General features: G+C 37.4%; 1 protein-coding gene across 2 annotated transcripts in view; it reads right to left on the bottom strand.

The window, feature by feature from the left end:
• The window catches only part of LOC150096542 (homocysteine-responsive endoplasmic reticulum-resident ubiquitin-like domain member 2 protein), a 225,975-nt gene that overhangs the window by 155,189 nt on the left and 51,403 nt on the right, over positions 1–19,383 (bottom strand). For both annotated transcript variants that reach the window (XM_090407974.1, XM_090407973.1), the window contains exon 3: positions 2,289–2,366. In XM_090407974.1, the coding sequence (XP_090264100.1) occupies positions 2,289–2,366 (78 nt within the window). The remainder of the gene's footprint in view (positions 1–2,288; positions 2,367–19,383) is intronic.

Below are 19,383 nucleotides of genomic sequence, written 5' to 3'. Positions count from 1 at the left end.
CCTATCAATTCTCAGTCTTGTGTCCTTTGACACTACAAGAATGCCAAATGGGACAACCACTATGACTTCTATTTCTCCTTCCTTGGGTCCAACTACCGCTTCAGTTCTTTCCAAACACCTGCTCAGACCAAATAACAGAAATCATCCTCAGAGGAATGAAGGCTTTCATCCCATATTCCACTTTAAATTCTCAGCCACCATCAAAGCCTTGGTTCTTAAAAAAGTGTGCCAATGCAGTAAAAGAAAAAATCTCTGCATACCACTAATGGCTCAAGACCAAAACTCCAGCTGTTCACTCTGACTATACTGCAGCTTGCAACAGCTGTAAAAGAATTGTTCAAATCCAAATCAGACTTTGAAAGGGCCAAATGCTGCAAACTCTCCTCCTGCCCAAATAGCAACTGCTCCTTCTGATCTCTTGCCAAGGCCATTAGGTGCAACTTTTACCCATTCCAGGTTTCTACCACTCACATCTGGATGGTACTATAGTTACCTTGTTTAAAGACAAGACCAACTTATTGGCATCACACTTCTCTTCCAATTCCTGCATGTATGACCTGTTCAGAGTTCCATCCACTATATGAAGAGTGGCTTTCTCCAAATCACCCATAGTCCTCTGCCAGAAAGAAATTTGAAGAATCGTTAACCTGTACACAAACAAGTCATCTGGTATCCCATCTACTGCGTTAAAAAAGTGTGCCCCAGAACTAACACCTACCCTGTATCACCTCTTCAATCTGTCTTATTCAACTAGCATCTACCCTACAACATGGAAACAGGTCCACATCCAGCCTATCCCAAAAGAAAGGTGATAATAGTCATCCAACAGCTCTCACTTCTGTTCTCTCTAAAATTATGGAGAAGGTCATCAACAACCAACTCATGAACTACCAAGAGACTTACAAACTGGTCATTCACCAGCAGTACTGATTCCACCACTCATGATCCACAGCTGATCTTCTTGCTTTCACCACTCACCTCTGAATTGAAGCCATGGAAAAATTTGGAGAAACTCATGTTGTTGCTCTCAACAACTCAAAGGCATATGATCAGGTTTTGCACAGGGGCCTACTTAGCAAACACCATACTATGGTCTGCTTTTCACACTCTGCAACTAGATTTCCACCTTTTTAATAAGTTGCTCACTAAGTGTCATGGTAGACAGTTTACTCTCCTCAAATTTTCCCACCAATGCAGAGTACCCCAGGGTTCTATTTTTTCACCCACTCTCTTGCCCTTGCATATAAATGACCTGTTCTCGCAGATTTCAACCTATCAATAGGTTTGCTGATGATGGTACACTTCATTCCACCTTTTCATTTGACAAACCTTGTAATGCTCAAGTATTAGAATCCTCAAGATCCATCATGACCAGTGGTGTGAACTCTGATCGCCTAGCTATATTCCAATGGGACAATAATAACCTTGTAGACTTCAGTGCCACAAAACTCAGTTCTGTCTGATCTCTTACCTTTAATAATACTGAGATATCCAACCATGACCAGATTTCCCTTCTTGGACTGACCTACACCTTTAATCTTTCCTGGCAGAAACACATTTCAACTATAGTTTTACTATAGTTGAAATGCTGCATTTGGCTACAGCCACCAGAAAACTTGGTGTACTTTTTCACACAAGACACTATTTCACACTTTTACAGCTGCTAACTCTAACAGGTAACGATGTTAACTCCAACCATGGAATATTGTTTCCATATTTGAGGTGGTGCACCAAAATCCTGTCTAAGACTGCTTGAGTCTATCCAGAAGAGGTCTGGACAATTAATGATCCCTTCCTCACATATCCACAGATACTTCAATTTCAGTCCTGTCCTTTTCTACACATACTTTCATGGGCAGTGCTCTGCTGAACTGGCCACTATTATTCCTCCACTTTTCTCTAAAATCATTACAAGAGACACAGCTAACAAACACCCTTTTACAGTCTGTCTTAAAAGTCACCAAACAAATTTCTCTACCTCCTCTTTCATTGTATCTATTTCTATTCTTTGGAACAGTCTCCAGCACTATGTCTTCCCCAAAGAATACAACTTTCAGCTGTTCAAACAAAATGTCGAAGCAAAAGAAGGAATCAGTGGACAGATTCCTTCTTTCTTTCTTCTTCTTCTCCTCCTCCTCTTGCCCACACATAGCACTTTTGTGCCATATGTCTTATGCCATTTCATTTGTGAATCATATTTAGGGATTACAAATGCATCTCATTCTACATAGAATGATATATATCTGAAATGATAGTGATTAATTTGATAAAATTTAAATTCTACTTACATGCCAAAGGATATCTTTAAGTTTTAAGTGATCATGTAGTAATCTGCCAGAATAAATCAGTTTTTGTTCTTCTTCTCTCTGTGATCATGAAAGTGATTGTAAAAGAAACATGTTTAATTAAATTTGTCATGAATTAATAAAATTACATAAGAAACTTATCATCTCTTAACAAAATCAGAAGACAAATCTAAACATTTGGATTTATAATATGTATAGTGTGGGTACATATTTAATAAAAAAACAGAAGGAATTATTATTTTTTTATTACTAATAATGGAATGAAAATTTGCAGATTAGTGTGAAAAGCAGTTAACATGATACAGTTACTCATCATCAAATACCAGATATTTGCGCATTACAGTAATCTACAATTTATCCAACCACATTGGGAAAACAATTTGCCAATGAAGTGTCATATAAGTGAAGGTACAAACTATATGGTGCTGTATCAGAAGTTGGTTACATACAATGGTCAGCAAATTGAAGAATCAGTGTTTTGAAGGTTGCATAAGAGTAAATTACAGTAATACTAATGTAATTCACAGATATGATGAATGACTGTACACATCACTTATATAAAGAAAAAATAAAGAATTTTTTTTTCCTATTGTACATTTATACTGTGGGTGAGTTAAGGATTTTTTTATTAATTTTCTAAATAGTTTTTATATTTTATTCATTTCTTTATTCAATAAGTGAGGAAGTGGTCTCATACTAGGCAATGAAATTCATCTTACCACTTAAAGACAATTATGTACATCTATGCTAGGTCAAGACTACATGGTCACTTTCCCCAAGCGGTGTCAGTATAGCTAGATTTGTTACTGTTAACCTTTCTAATGCTATGATCAGATCCAGCACTCTCAAACCTTGTATCCTCTCCATTACATGCTACCCCAGGTAATCATATCTCAGAAGTTGGTCTTTAATGATGCATCATATTGGTGGGGTCATCCTAGAAGAAAGTGATCAGGTTATGGAACTTGTAGTTTTAATAGATAGGAAGCTAGAGTTCAAGGGTCATACATCAGAGATTACGAATTCACCCCATAACACAGCTTTCTGAGCTTCTACATACCACTGTACATGCTCTTTGCATACCTGAAGATGACGCTGCATGTCAGTTTGGGTAATGTGGGTCTTGCATACATGGAAATCCATTTTGTGAGCCTCAGTTCTGAATGTTTTTGTGCAATTCATGTTCCAGTCGATGCCTGGAACTTCGATGTGTCAGCCAATGACTGGTGGTTTTTAAATATCCTTTGTAACACCGCATGGTCACATTCAGTGAATGTCGTGGATCATCCACTGCTGGCAGCACTTGCAGTTGACTCCCTATGCTTCCATCTCAATTGGCAGGTAAATGGAACTGTCAGTTTCCCCACAAAGTATACACTTGGTGGGAAAACTTTAAAGGAAATAGAGGAAATTTGAGATCTGGGATGGTGGTGGACAAGGACCTGAAATTCACTGATTGTGGACCTGGCAATGCCCAATTTGTCAACAATTTGCAGAACAGATAGGCCTGCAACATGGCATCCTATCACAATGCCTCTTTCAAACTCTCTCCCCATGATCATTCCTCCTCCCAATTTATGTCCCCATAGTTGAAAATCCCCCATAATAATCACTTGACCTGCACTCATCATGCTAATTTCCCAATGTATGTCATCTATATTCTCCCTTATACCCCCTGGATTATCATTATTAACATCCGACATTCATGGAGTCAGAGGCTCTCGTGGGAGGTACACACTATTGCACACAATGCTCATCCAACCATGCCTTAAAATGATTCCATGTGTTGACATTCACAACACACTCAGGCAATGCATTCCACTAACCAACCATTCTCCATGCAAAGAACCTGATCCTCACTCCTCTGCTCACACCCTCTTTATATAGTTTTCAGCAATGGCCACTTGTTCTACCGACCTCTCTCATTCTATGAAAAAAATCTCTTCCATGTCAACCTGATAACAACCCCTGACTAGCTTATACATCTCAATCATATCACACCTCTTCCACCCATCCATGAGGCTTTGAAATTTACATTCTCTCAATCTGTCCTCGTATTCCACATTCCAAAGACCACTGACGACCTTTGTGAACATTCTCTGGACCCATTCCAACACATCTTTGTCACTATGAAAACCTGGTGACCAAATCTGTCGTCACAATAATCCATACGATGTCTGATAGAAGGGCATGTTAACCTCTATTTCTGCATGTCAGGGGTGCACATCATTGCCGTTATCCAATGTGATGTCTTCACAACTTGTGCAATGTAGCCTCTGAATTTCAGGTCCTTGTCCACCACCATCCCAGATCTCAAATTTCCTCTACTTCCTTTAAAGTTTTCCCACCAAGTGTATACTTTGTGGGGAAACTGACAGTTCCATTTACCTGCCCACTGATGCAATCTATTCAAGTCCTCCTGCAAGGCCATAACATCTGATTGACTCTGCATTACTCTGACCAATTTTGCATCATCTGTAAACAGCTGCATATCACTAGTTAAACCCATCCCAATATCATTAATAAACAAATCAAACAAAATGGTCCCAAAATGGACCCCTGTGGTACACCACTAGTCACCTTCCTCTTACAGGCTACTGCATCCCCATATACAACTTTCTGATACCTATCTGACAGCTGGTCACTGATTCAACTCAGGTCTGTTATCCAATCCCATCTGTTTTAATTTATTTACCAGTTTGAAGTGTGACAGTCTTTTGCAAAAGCTTTTGCAAAATCCAAGTACACCACTGTATATGCATTTCCCCTGTCAAAGGTATTTGTCACCTTGTTATAGTACATAAGTAAGTTATGTACTATAACATTATAGTACATAACTCTCAGTCAATGTTATGTACTATAACATTGACTGAGAATACTGCTGTTATCAATCCATTTCTATATCCTACTTCACAGCAATCTCTCCAGTACCTTCACCACAACTCCAGATATACAAACTGGCCTATAATTTGTAGCCCACAGCTTCCTTCTTCTCAAGTATTCTGCAATTAAGCAGGTCCTTCTTTTAGTAGCAAAAAATTTCCTTCCAGTTCTGAGACTTCACTTTCAAGGTTGTGTATCTGTCTCCATTCAGCATGTCATCTAGAATTGTTTACGTCACTCTTCCTCTAGGTCTTTTTCCTTCAATGGCATCTCTGATTATTCCATTTCCTCTTAGGATATGTCCAATCCAATTTCCCTTTCTCTTTTTATCCATTTTAACAGATTCCTTTCTTCCTCTACTCTTTTTAAGACCTCTTCATTATTTATTTTTTCTGTCCATTTTATTTTTTCCATCTTTCTCCAAATCCACATCTCGAAGCTTTCCAAAATTTTAATTTCTTTTTTTCCTCAATGTCCAGGTTTCAGCTGCATATAAGACAACACTCCACACATAACATTTTATTAGTCTTTTCTTTAAATTTCTATCCATTTTAAATCTGAATAAATTCCATTTTCTATTAAAAGCATCTCTTCCCATTGCTATTCTTGCTTTTATGTCACTTGTACATCTTCCATCGCTGCTAATCACACTAACTAGATATTTAAATGTCCTTACTTGATTCAATTTTTCTCCATTTATTCTTACATCCATAGTTGTCTCTTTCCTTGTTATTTTCATTCCATAGTTGACACAGGATTCCAGTAATCCATTCAGCAGATGTTGTAATCCCTCCTCAGTGTTTGATAATAATGCTTTGTGATCTGCATCTTGTATTGCAAATATCTGTATACCTCCTATCTTTATTTCTTCTTCTGCATTCTCCAATGCTTCTTTTAACATTGCTTTAGAATACATATTGAACAATTTCATACTGTCATACTGCTTGTCTACCTGGTTCTGTTGTACCATATATATCTTACCATAGCAGTTTGTCCCATATATAGTGAAATAATTAAACTTCTATCTTTCCAATCTATACCAAGCTTTTCCATTACTTCCATCATCTTATCCCATTTTACAAAGTCAAAAGCTTTTTCAAAATCTATACAACAGCTATTAACTTCTTTATTCAATTCTAAACTTCTATATATCACTGCATATATACAGAACAATTTTACCTTCTTCCACTCCTTTCAAACCTGTGCTGTTGTAAGGCTCTTATTAAACAAGCATGCCAATGCTACTGCCAATTCCCTGGAACAGTCCCTTAAGACGTGTGGTGATATGTCATCAAATCCTATTGCCTTACTGGCATCAACAATAAATAAATAAATAAATTTTTAATAAATTTTAAATACAATTTTAATTAGTCAACCACAGACTGCTGTATGTACTTTGTATTCCCATTCCTTTGATTGGCTTGTTTCTACACACTGATCATGTACTGTTATTTTCAGTACGAAATATCTATACTTTCATTTCATTGAAGTTAATTACTGTGGTTATTGTGTAAGTTAATTTATTGTTTATAGTCATGCAATAGGTACCTTTAAAGATTAGACTTATTAACATCAGGTATATTTATTTCCTCAAATACTTCCTGGTCACTCACAATTAAGTCATCCTCTCTTGTCCTTTACACTTAAGTTCCTCATGATTCCACTCCGATCAGAATGAAACACCCTTATAAGTTGATCACTGATACCTCAACAATGTCTTCTGCAGCAGTTACCATTCTTCCACTTTCATCCATTAACTTCACAGGTGCAAAATTTAAGGATGTAAGCAAGAGCGAAAGCGCAAAAACAGAGGGTGAAAGAATTGAGAGTTGTGGCGGGTACGAATGAATTGAAAGGAGATAAATTTTTTATGAGAGAGGACTAGAAAGTATTGTTAAAGGTAGCAAAAGAAAAGAGTGACAGAGTTAGGATGGTGAGTCTGTTGCCGTGGTACGAGAGGAGTTTAGAAGGAGGGCCATAATCGCAAATGACTCTATGCGCAGGTTATGCAGACGGTGTGGTGTGGAATGAATTTGATGGGCAAAAGGATTTATACAAGATGGATGGCCTGCATTTGAATGGATTTGGTGTGACGAGACTGGAAAAAATGTCTCAATGAAGTGAAAATGGATGTGCAGAACCAGGGAAACTAGAACTACCAAGGAGGGGAGGGGGGAGTGGATATGCGGACATCAGTGAGACAGTTGAGTGTAAGAATATATATAATGTACCTGAGCCAGTACTAAAGACAAGTAATCGGCATGGGATAGTTAGAATAACGCATCAAGATAGGGGTGGGACAAAGGGACCTCTGCATTTCATGTATACTAATGCCAGGAGTATTAGGAACAAGAAGGAAGAATTTTTGGCCTTGGCTGGCTCTTCCTGGCCACAAGTTATTGGCATTAGTGAAACATGGCTGACGGAAGAGGATATAGTTAGTGGAATAGAATGTGTAGGTTATAGTGTGTTTAGGAGGGACAGAGAGAATAAAATGGGGAGAGGAGTGTTATTGATGATAGATGATGAACTGCAGCCAAGGAGAATTGAAGTTGTATTGCAGGATAGTGAAAAGAGATCATTTGAGGCTATTTGGTGTGAGATTGTGACTAGCAGGATAAAATATACAGTTGGGTGCTGCTATAGACCAGGTGATGGTATAGATGGTGGAGATAGCATGCATAAACAAATTGATGAAATGAGTGGAAGGAGGGTAATTATTATGGGGGATTTGTGGGTTGCAGAAATTGGTTGATAGGTGGAAAAGGGGATATATGATTGAGACATTCAAATTGTTGAAGGGTTTCTATAGGATTAATTCAGAGGATATTTTTGAGATCAGGACTGGTGGTGGGAGAACCAGAGGACACCTATGGAAGCTGGGCAAGAGTGTGGTTAGCAAGAGTGTTAGAGCTGGGTTCTTTACTTTTAGAGTGGTAAATGAGGGGAATAAGCTACCAGAGTCTGTTGTTAATGCTATGACAGTGAATGAGTTCAAGGCAAGGTATGATAGATACTATGAGAATGTCGAATAGTTGTGTGGACATGATGTTTAGGGCCTCCCTCGATGAGTCTAAGGACTCCCTGGAGTCGCCTGTAATAATAGTAATAACTGCATCTTACCATGATCATTCTTCATTCTACTTGCCACATATCTAAACAACTCTCTAGGTTTTTTTTTGCCTGATTTGCCACACTGCTTCTTATTTGCTCAGATCCATTCTCAGCACTTATTCCTCTCCCTTATAACAGTAGTGTCACCAGAGATTCATACCAAAACTATCTGAATACAGTCCATCACTCTTATACAGTTCAACTCATACTTCAAACTCATCCCAGACATTTACAAATTGCATTTCTTTCTCTTCACACATTTCTGCTATATCATAATTTTTCCTCTTTCTGTGTCACTACTCGTATCAATATCATACTGGGCAACTTACCAACTACCTTTCCTAATCCCACTATTATATTTTATTCTTTTAAACAACCTCTTGATATCAGGACCATATCAGCTATATCAGGACTTCTGTGAAAAAGAGTCATATGTGGAACTATGAACCTGCAGTGAGGAATGAGAAATTGCACGGAAAGGAAATCAATATGGCTTGATCTATAATCAGGAATTATCTGGCAATTTTATTCTTCTAAACAACCTCTTGATATCAGGATCAAGAGGTTGTTTAGAAGAATCTACATCAGGATTTTTGTGAAAAAGAGTCATACGTGGAACTATAAGGCAGGTGATTATGGCCAACTCAGGAGGCAGTCAAAAGGAAATCAATATGGCTTGATCTATAATCAGGAATTATCTGGCAGAGGCAATGACTGAGTGTATTTCAAAGGTCAGGAGATTAAATAAGGTAGGTGGAAAATGGATGACTGAAGAGGTGAAGTGTGCAATCTGGAAGAAAAAGGCATTGTGGAGGCAGCAAATGATGAGTGAAGATAATTAGTTACATGAGGAGTACAAAGAGCCAAGTAAGCAAGATGACCAACTTAGTAAGGGTAGCAAAAGAGCAGTATGAGCACCAGTTAGCAAACGACACTAAAAGAAATCCTAAGGAGTTCTTTTGATATGTGGCCAATAGACGGAAGAATGATTATGGGAGGACGATGTTGGCCAATGATAAAACACTGAGAAGGATAAAATACAGGTATTAAATGAGCAGTTTATTAAAGTATTAAATCCTTGTGATTGTAGCATAATGCAGAACTTGAGACTAGTGAGAATGAGGGAAGGAACCACTGATGGTGAGTGAGCAGGAGGTATATGAAGAATTGAGTAAACTTGATGTCAACAAGGCCATGGGACTTGATGGTATGTCACTGCTGGTCTTGAAGGAATGTTCCAAGGAGTTAACAGCTTTAACATACATTTTTAACATGGGTATTAAATTAGCCCAGGTCCTAAAGCAATGGAGAGATGGCAAAACTGTTCTGTTTCATAAAGGAGGTGATAAGGCTAAGGCCTTTGAATTATAGGCCAATCTGCTTGTCTGTAGTTTATGTTGAGCCCATACACGAGATGCTGGTTGATCAACCTACCCATATATGGTACATAAGTACCATATATGGGTAGTGACTTGGGAAAGGAGAAACTTGTTTACATTTGATTTAAAAGCCTGTATATTATATTCCTTGGAAAATATACCAGGGTGAAGACTGTTCACAGCAGTAGCAAGGATGAAGGAGGAGGAGGAGGAAAAGAAACTTGTTTCGTGGGTTTCAAGGTGCACTGTGAAAGAATACTAGGTAGCAGCTGTACGTGTTCCAATGGGCTTGGTACCGAGTGGGGGAATTATTGATGCTATTTCAGATTAACATTTGCTGTGAAAATATTTATAGAATATACAGATTGCAGAGACCAAACATCTGTGTGAAAGGGGGGGGGATGAGTTAGTAAGAGATGGGTCATTTATTAATCCAATTGCTCTCCTCTGTACTGAGTCAAGTATTTTGAGGGAGCTTTTAGGAGCCCCTCCCCCCCATTCCAAATGTGAGAGCAGTATTCTATAGGTGGGCAGATTTGTGGTCAAGGTGTTAGAGAACTGGGTGGACAGCAGTAGAATTCTCTTTAATGTTTAGCATGGGTTTGCTAAAGGAAGACAGTGTTTTAGCAATCTGCTTACTTATTATAACAAGGTGACAAATACATAAAGATGATAAGACTAAGGCTTCGAATTATAGGCCAATCTGCTTTGTAGTTGTGGTCAAGGTGTTTGAGAAGCTAGTGAAGACAATGATTCAGAACTGGGTGGACAGCACTAGACTTCTCTTTAATGGACAGCACGGGTTTGCTAAAGGAAGAAAGCATTTTAGCAATCTGTTTACCTATTATAATAAGGTGACGAATACATTGGACAAGGGGGGGGGGATGCAAATACAGTAATATATTTAGATTTTGCAAAGGCTTTCAATGGATTACCACGAGTAACATGACAGACTAGTAGTTAAATTGGAACAGAGGTGGCTGAATAGCAGATCAGTGCACTGGATTGAAGATTGGCTGTCTGATAGGTATCAACAGGTTGTGTGTATGAGATGGTGACATCGCAGAAGAGGAAAGTCACTAGTGGCATGTCCCAGGGGGGTCTGTTTTGAGGCCACCAAGGTTTAATTTGTATGCAAACAGCATTGGAAAGGGCTTAAATGGCAATATGCAGTTTGCAGATGATGCAAAGTTGGGGAGAGTTATGGAGTAGGGCAGATGTTGTAGCTTTGAAAGAGTACCAAAACAGATTGTCTGAAGGGAGGCAAGTGTGTGGGGATTTCATTTTAATGTTGCAAAGTGTAATGATTTTAAAATTTGGGAAGCAAAGATGGGATACAGAGTATAGGATTGGTGGGGATATTTTGGAGAAGGTGCAGATGAAGAATTTGAAGGTTGTAGTGGATGGGAATTTCAAATTTCATGGACATTTTACTGGAATCGTGAGGATGACACAGCGGATTATGGGAATGATGCAGAGAATGTAAAAGGAAGGATGTTTCAATTCCATTATACAAGACTTGATCAGGCCACATATGAATTACTGTGCACAGATTTGGTGGCCAGGTTTTCAGGATGATATAGATGATAAGGATGATATGTTGGAGAGGGTTCAGAGACTACTGATTGAGTTGGTTTCTGGTCACTGGAATGTGGAATATGAGGACAGATAGAGAGACTGCAAATTACAGAGCCTAGTGGATAGAAGGAAGAGAGAAGACATGATTGAGACATAAGTTGGTAAGGAATAATTACCAAATTAACATGGATAAGATTTTTCATAGAATATCTGGAGACAGGGGAGAATGAGATGCCATCCCAAGAATAGGTATAAGGTGGGTGAGAGCAAGGGAGGGTGAGGAATGAATAAATTTTTTTGCACAGAGAGTGGTTGGTGATGCAGTGCTTGAGAGTGTGGTGAGTGCAGGGACTGTGAATGCATTTAAGTCAAGATACAATGAGCTTTGTGTGTGGGAGTGGGACCTCTCATGATGAGTCTTTTGACTTCATGGAGGTCTGTTGATATTAATAATAAAAATATGCAGTCTTACTTTCTCCTTGTTTCCAGTGATCATTTGTTTTTAATAACACTTACTCTTAACATCCAATCACTCTACTCATTTTACCCCCCCCTGGAGAAAAAAATTGTGAATCTTCTCATTCACCATATGTCTAATAATTGAATACTCATATTATTATTATTATTAGGTGACACCTTCAGGGAGTCCAAAGACTCATCGAGGGAGGACCCTACTCTACAACTCTGTCTCCAGCACTCAATTCACCAATGAACTGTAACTACACCAATGCCATCTACCGCCCACCACCACTACTATTTCAAAATCACAAACATCCATGCCCACAGCAGGATTCAAACCCACAGCCTTTTTGGCTGGGGAGCAGATACGCTAACCACTCGGCCAACCAGGCTGGCTAAATAATATATATAATGCCATTCATGAGCCTTGCATTACCTTTTTTCATAACAGACATCATTCATTTCATTCTTCTCTATAGACTTCTATACATATCTATAATACTCTTTATTTCATTCTGTATCTACTTCATCTCTTACCTCATCTTTAAAATTTTGCATTTTTTTTTGGTATCATTTCCTCTCACCATCAGTTACAGATGCTTTTTTTTGCCATCAGCTGCACTCGTCATATTACCTCTAATTGCACTCTACTTTTCACCATCATTATCATACAGTTTATTATCAATCACACTGCTTTGCTGGGAGGGTGTTTCACATGCTTTCACATGCTTTCTTAACATTCACACAATCTTTCTTAGCATCAGTGTCACTTACAAAGTCATGTTCCCTACTCTGATTTGAACACGCTTCGTGGTCCATCAGTAAATTACCCTTCCTGCATACTACACTCACTGCTTTTCAACTTCCGCACATAAACATCTGCAACATATTTCCATGCATACATATTATACTCATAGCATCATACTATTTTGGAAAAATCCATGCCATTCACTTTATTTATCTTTCACGCTGACCTCCACAATGATCTCCCTTCTCACTGTTATTTTGTTACTGAGCACTGACAAGAAACAAAGAATTTAAAATGATAGTGTCTAAAAAATTTAACCAAACGCTATGTTCCGAGCACAGAAACACTCAATCTAAAAATTACATAATATTCTCAACACAATAATATAAAATTATTTTGCTAAGAGACCATTCAGTTACTGATGTATACACTAGCCACCTAGTGGCAATCACTTAGGGGAATTTTAATGGTGATTTTAAATAGCAAATTTTGTCCTTTTCTAGTCTATCGTTTTGACAAATTATATTGCTATATACAATTTTGAAACATTTTTCTCTGAATCCAAGAATAACTTGTATACAGATATATAAGTGAAATGAATTTAAAAGGGGCTTTCATACTTTGAAAAATGAATCTACCTACAAAGAGAGAGGGGGAGTGATATACTTTATCCACGAGAAGATTCAAAAAGCTCATATTGATAAGCTCCTTTGCAATTATTGTAGCTGTACTGGTAAATGAGCAATTATACAATGGTACTCAAAACCTAAGGACAAACACTATTTCTGAATATTACACCACAAATTCAGAAGAATCGGCGAGCGGCAATTTGTATAATTGACGATTTCAAGTAGAAAGTGGGTACATGTTCAAATTTTTGAATTGCTTGCAAAGGGATCACGTGATGGTACTGAACAGGATAAAAGGCAAAAGGCTGCGGTAAGCGAACTGTGTTTGAAGGAAGCTCTTTTTATGAAGAAATAAAGTTGCAAACTTTATTACAGATACTCAAACCATCATCTAGATGATTTCAAGTGGGGAAGAATTATTGGAAAGTTCGAAGATGGCTGCAGAATTACTGATATGGCCAGAAAAGTTTAGACATTTTTTTTAGACAAAATTTAGACAAAAGTTTAGACAAAAAGACATCAGCTAAGCAGTTGCACCCCCCCCCTCTCTCTCTACTATGGAGCATGAAGAGAGATTTTTGGTTATAACAGCAAAACATAATCGACACACTACCATGACAGATCAGCTTGAAGTCAGCTCCATTCAAGCACAATTACAATATCAAAACTGTGCGAAGATGTCTGCAACAAGTAGGCCTATAAATCCAAAAGCCTGTAGTCTGCATACCTTTATCCACAGCTCTTTGTAGAACATGTTTTCAATGGTATTGTTTCTATAAAAATTGGACAAGACACCAATGTGCTAATGTACTCTTTCCAGATGAGATCGTTTTAGTCTTCCCTGCAATTCTAGATGATACTTCATTTTATGTGAAAGTGGTACTGCTTACCATCGCGAGAATGTTCTTAAAATGGATAGATATGGTGGTGCTAGGGTCATGGTGTGTGTGTGTGTCGGGGGGGGACATTATGCTTAATGGATGCATTGAGATAGAAGTGCTGGAAAACAGAACTATAAATGGTGAAAGATATTGAAATGAAGTACTTCAACGTTACGTTTGATTGCTCCATGGTGCTGTAGGTGAAGAATTCATTTTTATGGATGACAATGCTACATGATCATACGAAGAAGTGGGAATACTTCGGAGACTGAGGAGATTAATCGAATCAAGTGGCCAGCATGCTCCTCAGATCTCAACCCCCAAAACACATTTGGGATGAAATACGGAGATGCACTGCTGCTGCTCGAAAACAAACAAGGCCTTATCCTTGCTCTGATGGAGGAATGGGTCAGTTTGCCTCCAGAACTGTTGAATTTTCTGGTGCTAAGCATGGCAAGATGTTGAGAGAGCTGCATCACATTTTGGGTGGTGGAAATATTCCATACTGATATGTCTCTCCGCATAGTTTCTGTAAGCACCAGGGGTGCTTAAGGGTCAAAGCTGTATAACTGAGAGGAGACCTCCACATAGCCTTTAAAGGAATCCAGAGAACCGACCAAATGTCCAATCCTCACCTTCTCATGGTGCACCTTGTTTGGTATCTACCTGGATACTGAACGAACGAGGATGGGCTGGCAATTTGGTATTTAGCAAAACCAAATTGTATTCTTACTGGCTTAAACCAAAATTTCAAATGATGGTACAACATGATAGAATTTCATGCTGGCTGGGGCGTCGCCCGGTTAAACAAGGCCCCCATTGTTTTCGCCAGGGAACCAGGGCGAACATCGAAAAGTCACCTACTGCAACAAACCTGAAAGCACACCCCAACTCAACATCACCAGAATTCAAGATCGGTACTATCAACATAAGAAGCCTGAATGGCAAAGAAATAGAGCTAGCTTATGAATTAGATAAGTACCAGATCAATATAATAGGGGTGACTGAAACAAAAAAGGCAAAAACTGGTGAGATCTTTCTGAGCAATAAATACAAAATGTTATATTCGGGCAATGACAATCGAGGAAAAGAAGGAGTAGGCAAAGTATTCAACAGAAAATACGATGCTAATCTTCTTGAATGGCAGGCAGTCTCAATTAGAGTGATGTGGACAAATATCAGAATGGGGAATTGGACAATGAGACTTACTTGTGCCTATGGTCCCGCAGAAGGTTCTACTAAGGTAGAAGTGGAGGAATTTTTTGATGCTTTAGAAAAAGCAACTGACACAATGAAAAAGGAAAAGTTGGTCCTTGTTGAGGATCTAAACAGCAGAGTAGGAAATGATTGTCAGACATACAAAAATATTTTGGGAAAATTTGGAGAAAAGAGCAAAGCTAATAATAATGGCAAATATCTGTTGGAATTCTGTCCAGGAAATGGACTGGTTATTACTAACACCATGTTCCAACATAAAAATGTGCACAAATTCACATGGAGAGAGGAGGCAAGGAATAAGAAAAGTCTAATTGACTATATTATTGTTGATAGTGATGTTTTCTTCCTGGTGCAGGATGCAAGAGTGTAAAATTGAATTTCATATTGAAAAGAATAACATGTAAGAAAGTTTCAAAGCGAATAAAAGTTGAGCAGCTCTCAGATGTGAACAGTAGAGTAAAATACACAAAGATTATTGAAGAAAAATGAAAGACTTTGAGAACAGGAACCAAACCTTGGAGATTCAGTTGCAATCCTTGAAGAAAACTCTGATTGATTCAGCCAGAGAGGCATGTGGTGAGGTTGTGTGCAAGGATAGAAAAATCAGAACTCCATGGTGGACACAGGAAGTTAAAGAGGCGGTGAAGGAAAAGAAGAGAGCATAACAAAAGTTCCTGGCAAATAAGTCAGCTTGTGCTCTTAGAGAATACAGAGACAAATGTAAGAAAGCAAACACTGTGTAAAACTGGCCAATCAAAGTCACTTTGGCAAGAACATAGAAAATAAATATCAAGAAGGTGGCAAAATATTCTGGAGGTTTTTGAAGAAGCTTAGAAACGGTGCTGTAAAAGGAGTTAGAGATGATAAAGGTGACATGTAAATGGGAGAAAAAGATATTCTTGAAGTATGGAGTAATTACTTTGATAAATTGCTAAATGAAACAAGCAGTGATGACAGCACAGTGATAAAAAACACTGACCAGGCATGCAGTCAGAAATACATATCCATACTTGAAGTAGAAAAAGCTTGAAATGTGGAAAGGCAGCAGGAGTAGATGATATTCGACCAGAAATGCTGAAGTATGGCGGAACTATGCAGTGGAGCCACTTACAGTGGCTGCACTGCATAGTTCAAAAGGTCTGGATAGAGGGACGAATTCCTGATGATTGGAGTAGAGCTCTCATGGCACCCATATATAAAAAGGGACATAAAACTGAATGTGAGAATTACAGAGGTATTTCCCTACTGAGTGTTCCTGGCAAGATTTATGCAAGTATACTTGAGAAACGGTTGAGAAGAATTGTGAAAGAAAAGCTTGGTGAAGAACAAGCTGGATTCAGGCCAAATAGAGGCTGTCAGGATCAGATCTTCACTTTACGACAAAGAGTCGAGAAAGCATGGGAATATAACAAAGATCTGTATTTAAGTTTTGTCGATCTGGAAAAGGCATATGACAAGGTGCCAAGAGAGAAGATATTCAATACGCTACAGTTATATGGTGCCAATGGGAAATTATATCAAGCAATACTTAGTCTTTACTTGAGTTGTAAGTCAGCAGTTAGAATTGAAGTAAGTACAGGAAGATGGTTTAATGTTAAATCTGGTGTGAGACATGGATGTACATTACCCTCTCTGTTATTAATTATCTATATGGATCACATTATGAAGGAAAGTGGTATTAAACACGATATCAGAATTGGAGATGTTAATGTCAGCTTTCTTTATGCAGATGATGTTATACTTCTAAATAAATCCGCTACAAGTTTGAAAAAATCCCTGACTAAATTGAATAACTGTTGTAATAGATATGATATGAAGGTCAGCATTAAAAAGACACAGACAATGAAAATAGGCAGAAACATTGAAAATATCAACTGCATTGTGAATGGAGAACTTATAGAACAAGTAAAACATTTCAGCGACTTAGGCACGATTTTTAGTGAAGATGGTAAATTAAATATGGAAATAGACAATAGAATCAACAAAGCTGGTATGTTAGCAAATCAACTGAATAAATTCATATGGAATAAGAGAGAAATTAGTCAGAACACTAAATTAGCTGTATACAAGACAGTGTTCAAATCAGTTTTAACTTATGGATCTGAGAGCTGGGTCAGAAGTAAAACACTTGACCAAAGACTAGAGACCGCAGATATGAGAGTCCTGAGAAAAATTAGAGGTGTGAACAGATGGCATCATATTATATCAATATCACATTAAAAACAAGGATATCAGGAAAGAACTTGACATTGTCAGCATCTAGGAATGTGTTAGCAGAGCTAATCTCAGGTGGTATAGTCACTTACACAGAATGGGTGAGGACAGATTAGCAAAACAAGTGTTCTCTGCCAGGTTGGCAGGAAAACGACCCAGAGGAAGACCAAGGTATAGGTGGATTGATACGATACAAAATGCCTTACACGATAGAAATATAAGATCTGATAATGTTGGAGTCTTGACAAGTAACAGACTGATTTGGAGGAAAATTGTAGATAGGAAGTTAGAAATGATGTAAATTTTTCATGTAGTACTATCATATCCTGTACACACTTTGAGGGTACATGTCAGGAATTTGATGATGATGATAAATACATCCTTTGGAAATTTGTAACTTTTGTCAAAAATGTAATGCAATTTAATTTGTATACAAAATTTATAACACATTTTTTGTGTAACATAATTTATTGATGTGCTGGCAATAAATTTATGTCCACATGTGATTGAAGTCATGAAAATTTTTCATATATAGGTAAAAATGTAGTTCATCCTTAGCTTTTGGACACTAGTATCATTTGTTAGTTGAAATAGTTTTTAACAATTCTTTTAACTTCTGGCAGCCTCTCATCAACAAAGTAGTCCTTTGGTGAATGATTTTATGGTTGTCATACCATTCTGCAAGGTACAATGGAATATTCTCATAGACCAACCATTTCTATGATACCAACACTGAAATATGTAGTGCTATGTATCATGCTGTATTTAACTTAGCCATAATGTTAATCCCATTCTTGTTATAAACTGTAAACATGTGCATGTGTATCTCAGACCACCTCAGTATACATGCTCAGACTGAAATAGATACATAACATTTCCTTTGACAAAACAGTGTTTCCATGAACGATGGAGTCACCTATCTAATAAATTGATCACTCATATAATATAGTTTGATCTTTGAGAATCTACTTTTTTCCCCTATCTCTTTTCTATTCTCTCTCCCTCTTCCTCCTCCTCTTTTAGCTCAAAGTTTAAAAAAAAAATAATAATGTGGAATAAATGACTTGTATGATGTGTAAAATTAATATTAAGTTTAAATAAAATGCACTATCAAATAATAATGATTCAGAATGTGTTTCAAGATATCCCTGATAATACAATGAAAGAATTTAATGGTTATATATCAATACAAATTCACGTAGAAAGATATCATTAATGCAGATGTTAATAAAGGAGTTCTAAAAATGCTCTGGCCAACCTTCAATAACAATATATGCAACAGAATAGTATGGTTTGCTATGCAATTAATATCATCAATTAGGCATATTTCGCTAAGCATAGAAAACATGAAATTAAATATGAAGTCCTCCAATTTGTCTTTAGATATGGCATGTAGATTACCATTTGTTCTGTTACATCAGTGTTTCTCAAAGTGTGGTACACATACTCCCGGGGAGGGGGGGGGGTTACGTGAAAGGTCTTCAGGGGGTACGTGGCAATTTTTGGCTATGCATCATTAACGCATGGAATCATTATTAAGAAAAAAAGAATTATTTTAAACGTATATATAGTTATCAATAAATTATATGTTATGCATGAATTCTTCATTTGAATAGTTTGCAAATTCGCAGGCATCACTCGTGAATCTTTGTTCAGCTTTGTATATGAACGTACATTGAGAGCCTGCAACCTAGCAACTGATAAAAAAAAGTAATTATATGAAATATTAGTAGATATAATTAAGACAATTATGCAGATATTAATCAAAGTTCTTCATTATTTGATCATATTACAAATTTGTTGTTAGTTAAAATAACGAATATGTTTGTACTACTTTTAGTGATAGAATTGCATTGATAAAATACAGAAGTAATACCTATAATAAATATTATAATTCTTTTAGCTTTGAATTCTTAAGTATGGATCATTAGTTAAAGACTGGATTTATAAAACACACAAAAGAGAGTAATATAG

This window comes from Typopeltis vanoorti, chromosome 18, assembly GCF_054136105.1.
Source record: "Typopeltis vanoorti isolate ZY-2024b chromosome 18, IOZ_Tvanoo_1.0, whole genome shotgun sequence".
Classification (NCBI taxonomy): Eukaryota; Metazoa; Arthropoda; class Arachnida; order Uropygi; family Thelyphonidae; genus Typopeltis; species Typopeltis vanoorti.
This window is presented reverse-complemented; position numbering and strand designations above follow the sequence as displayed.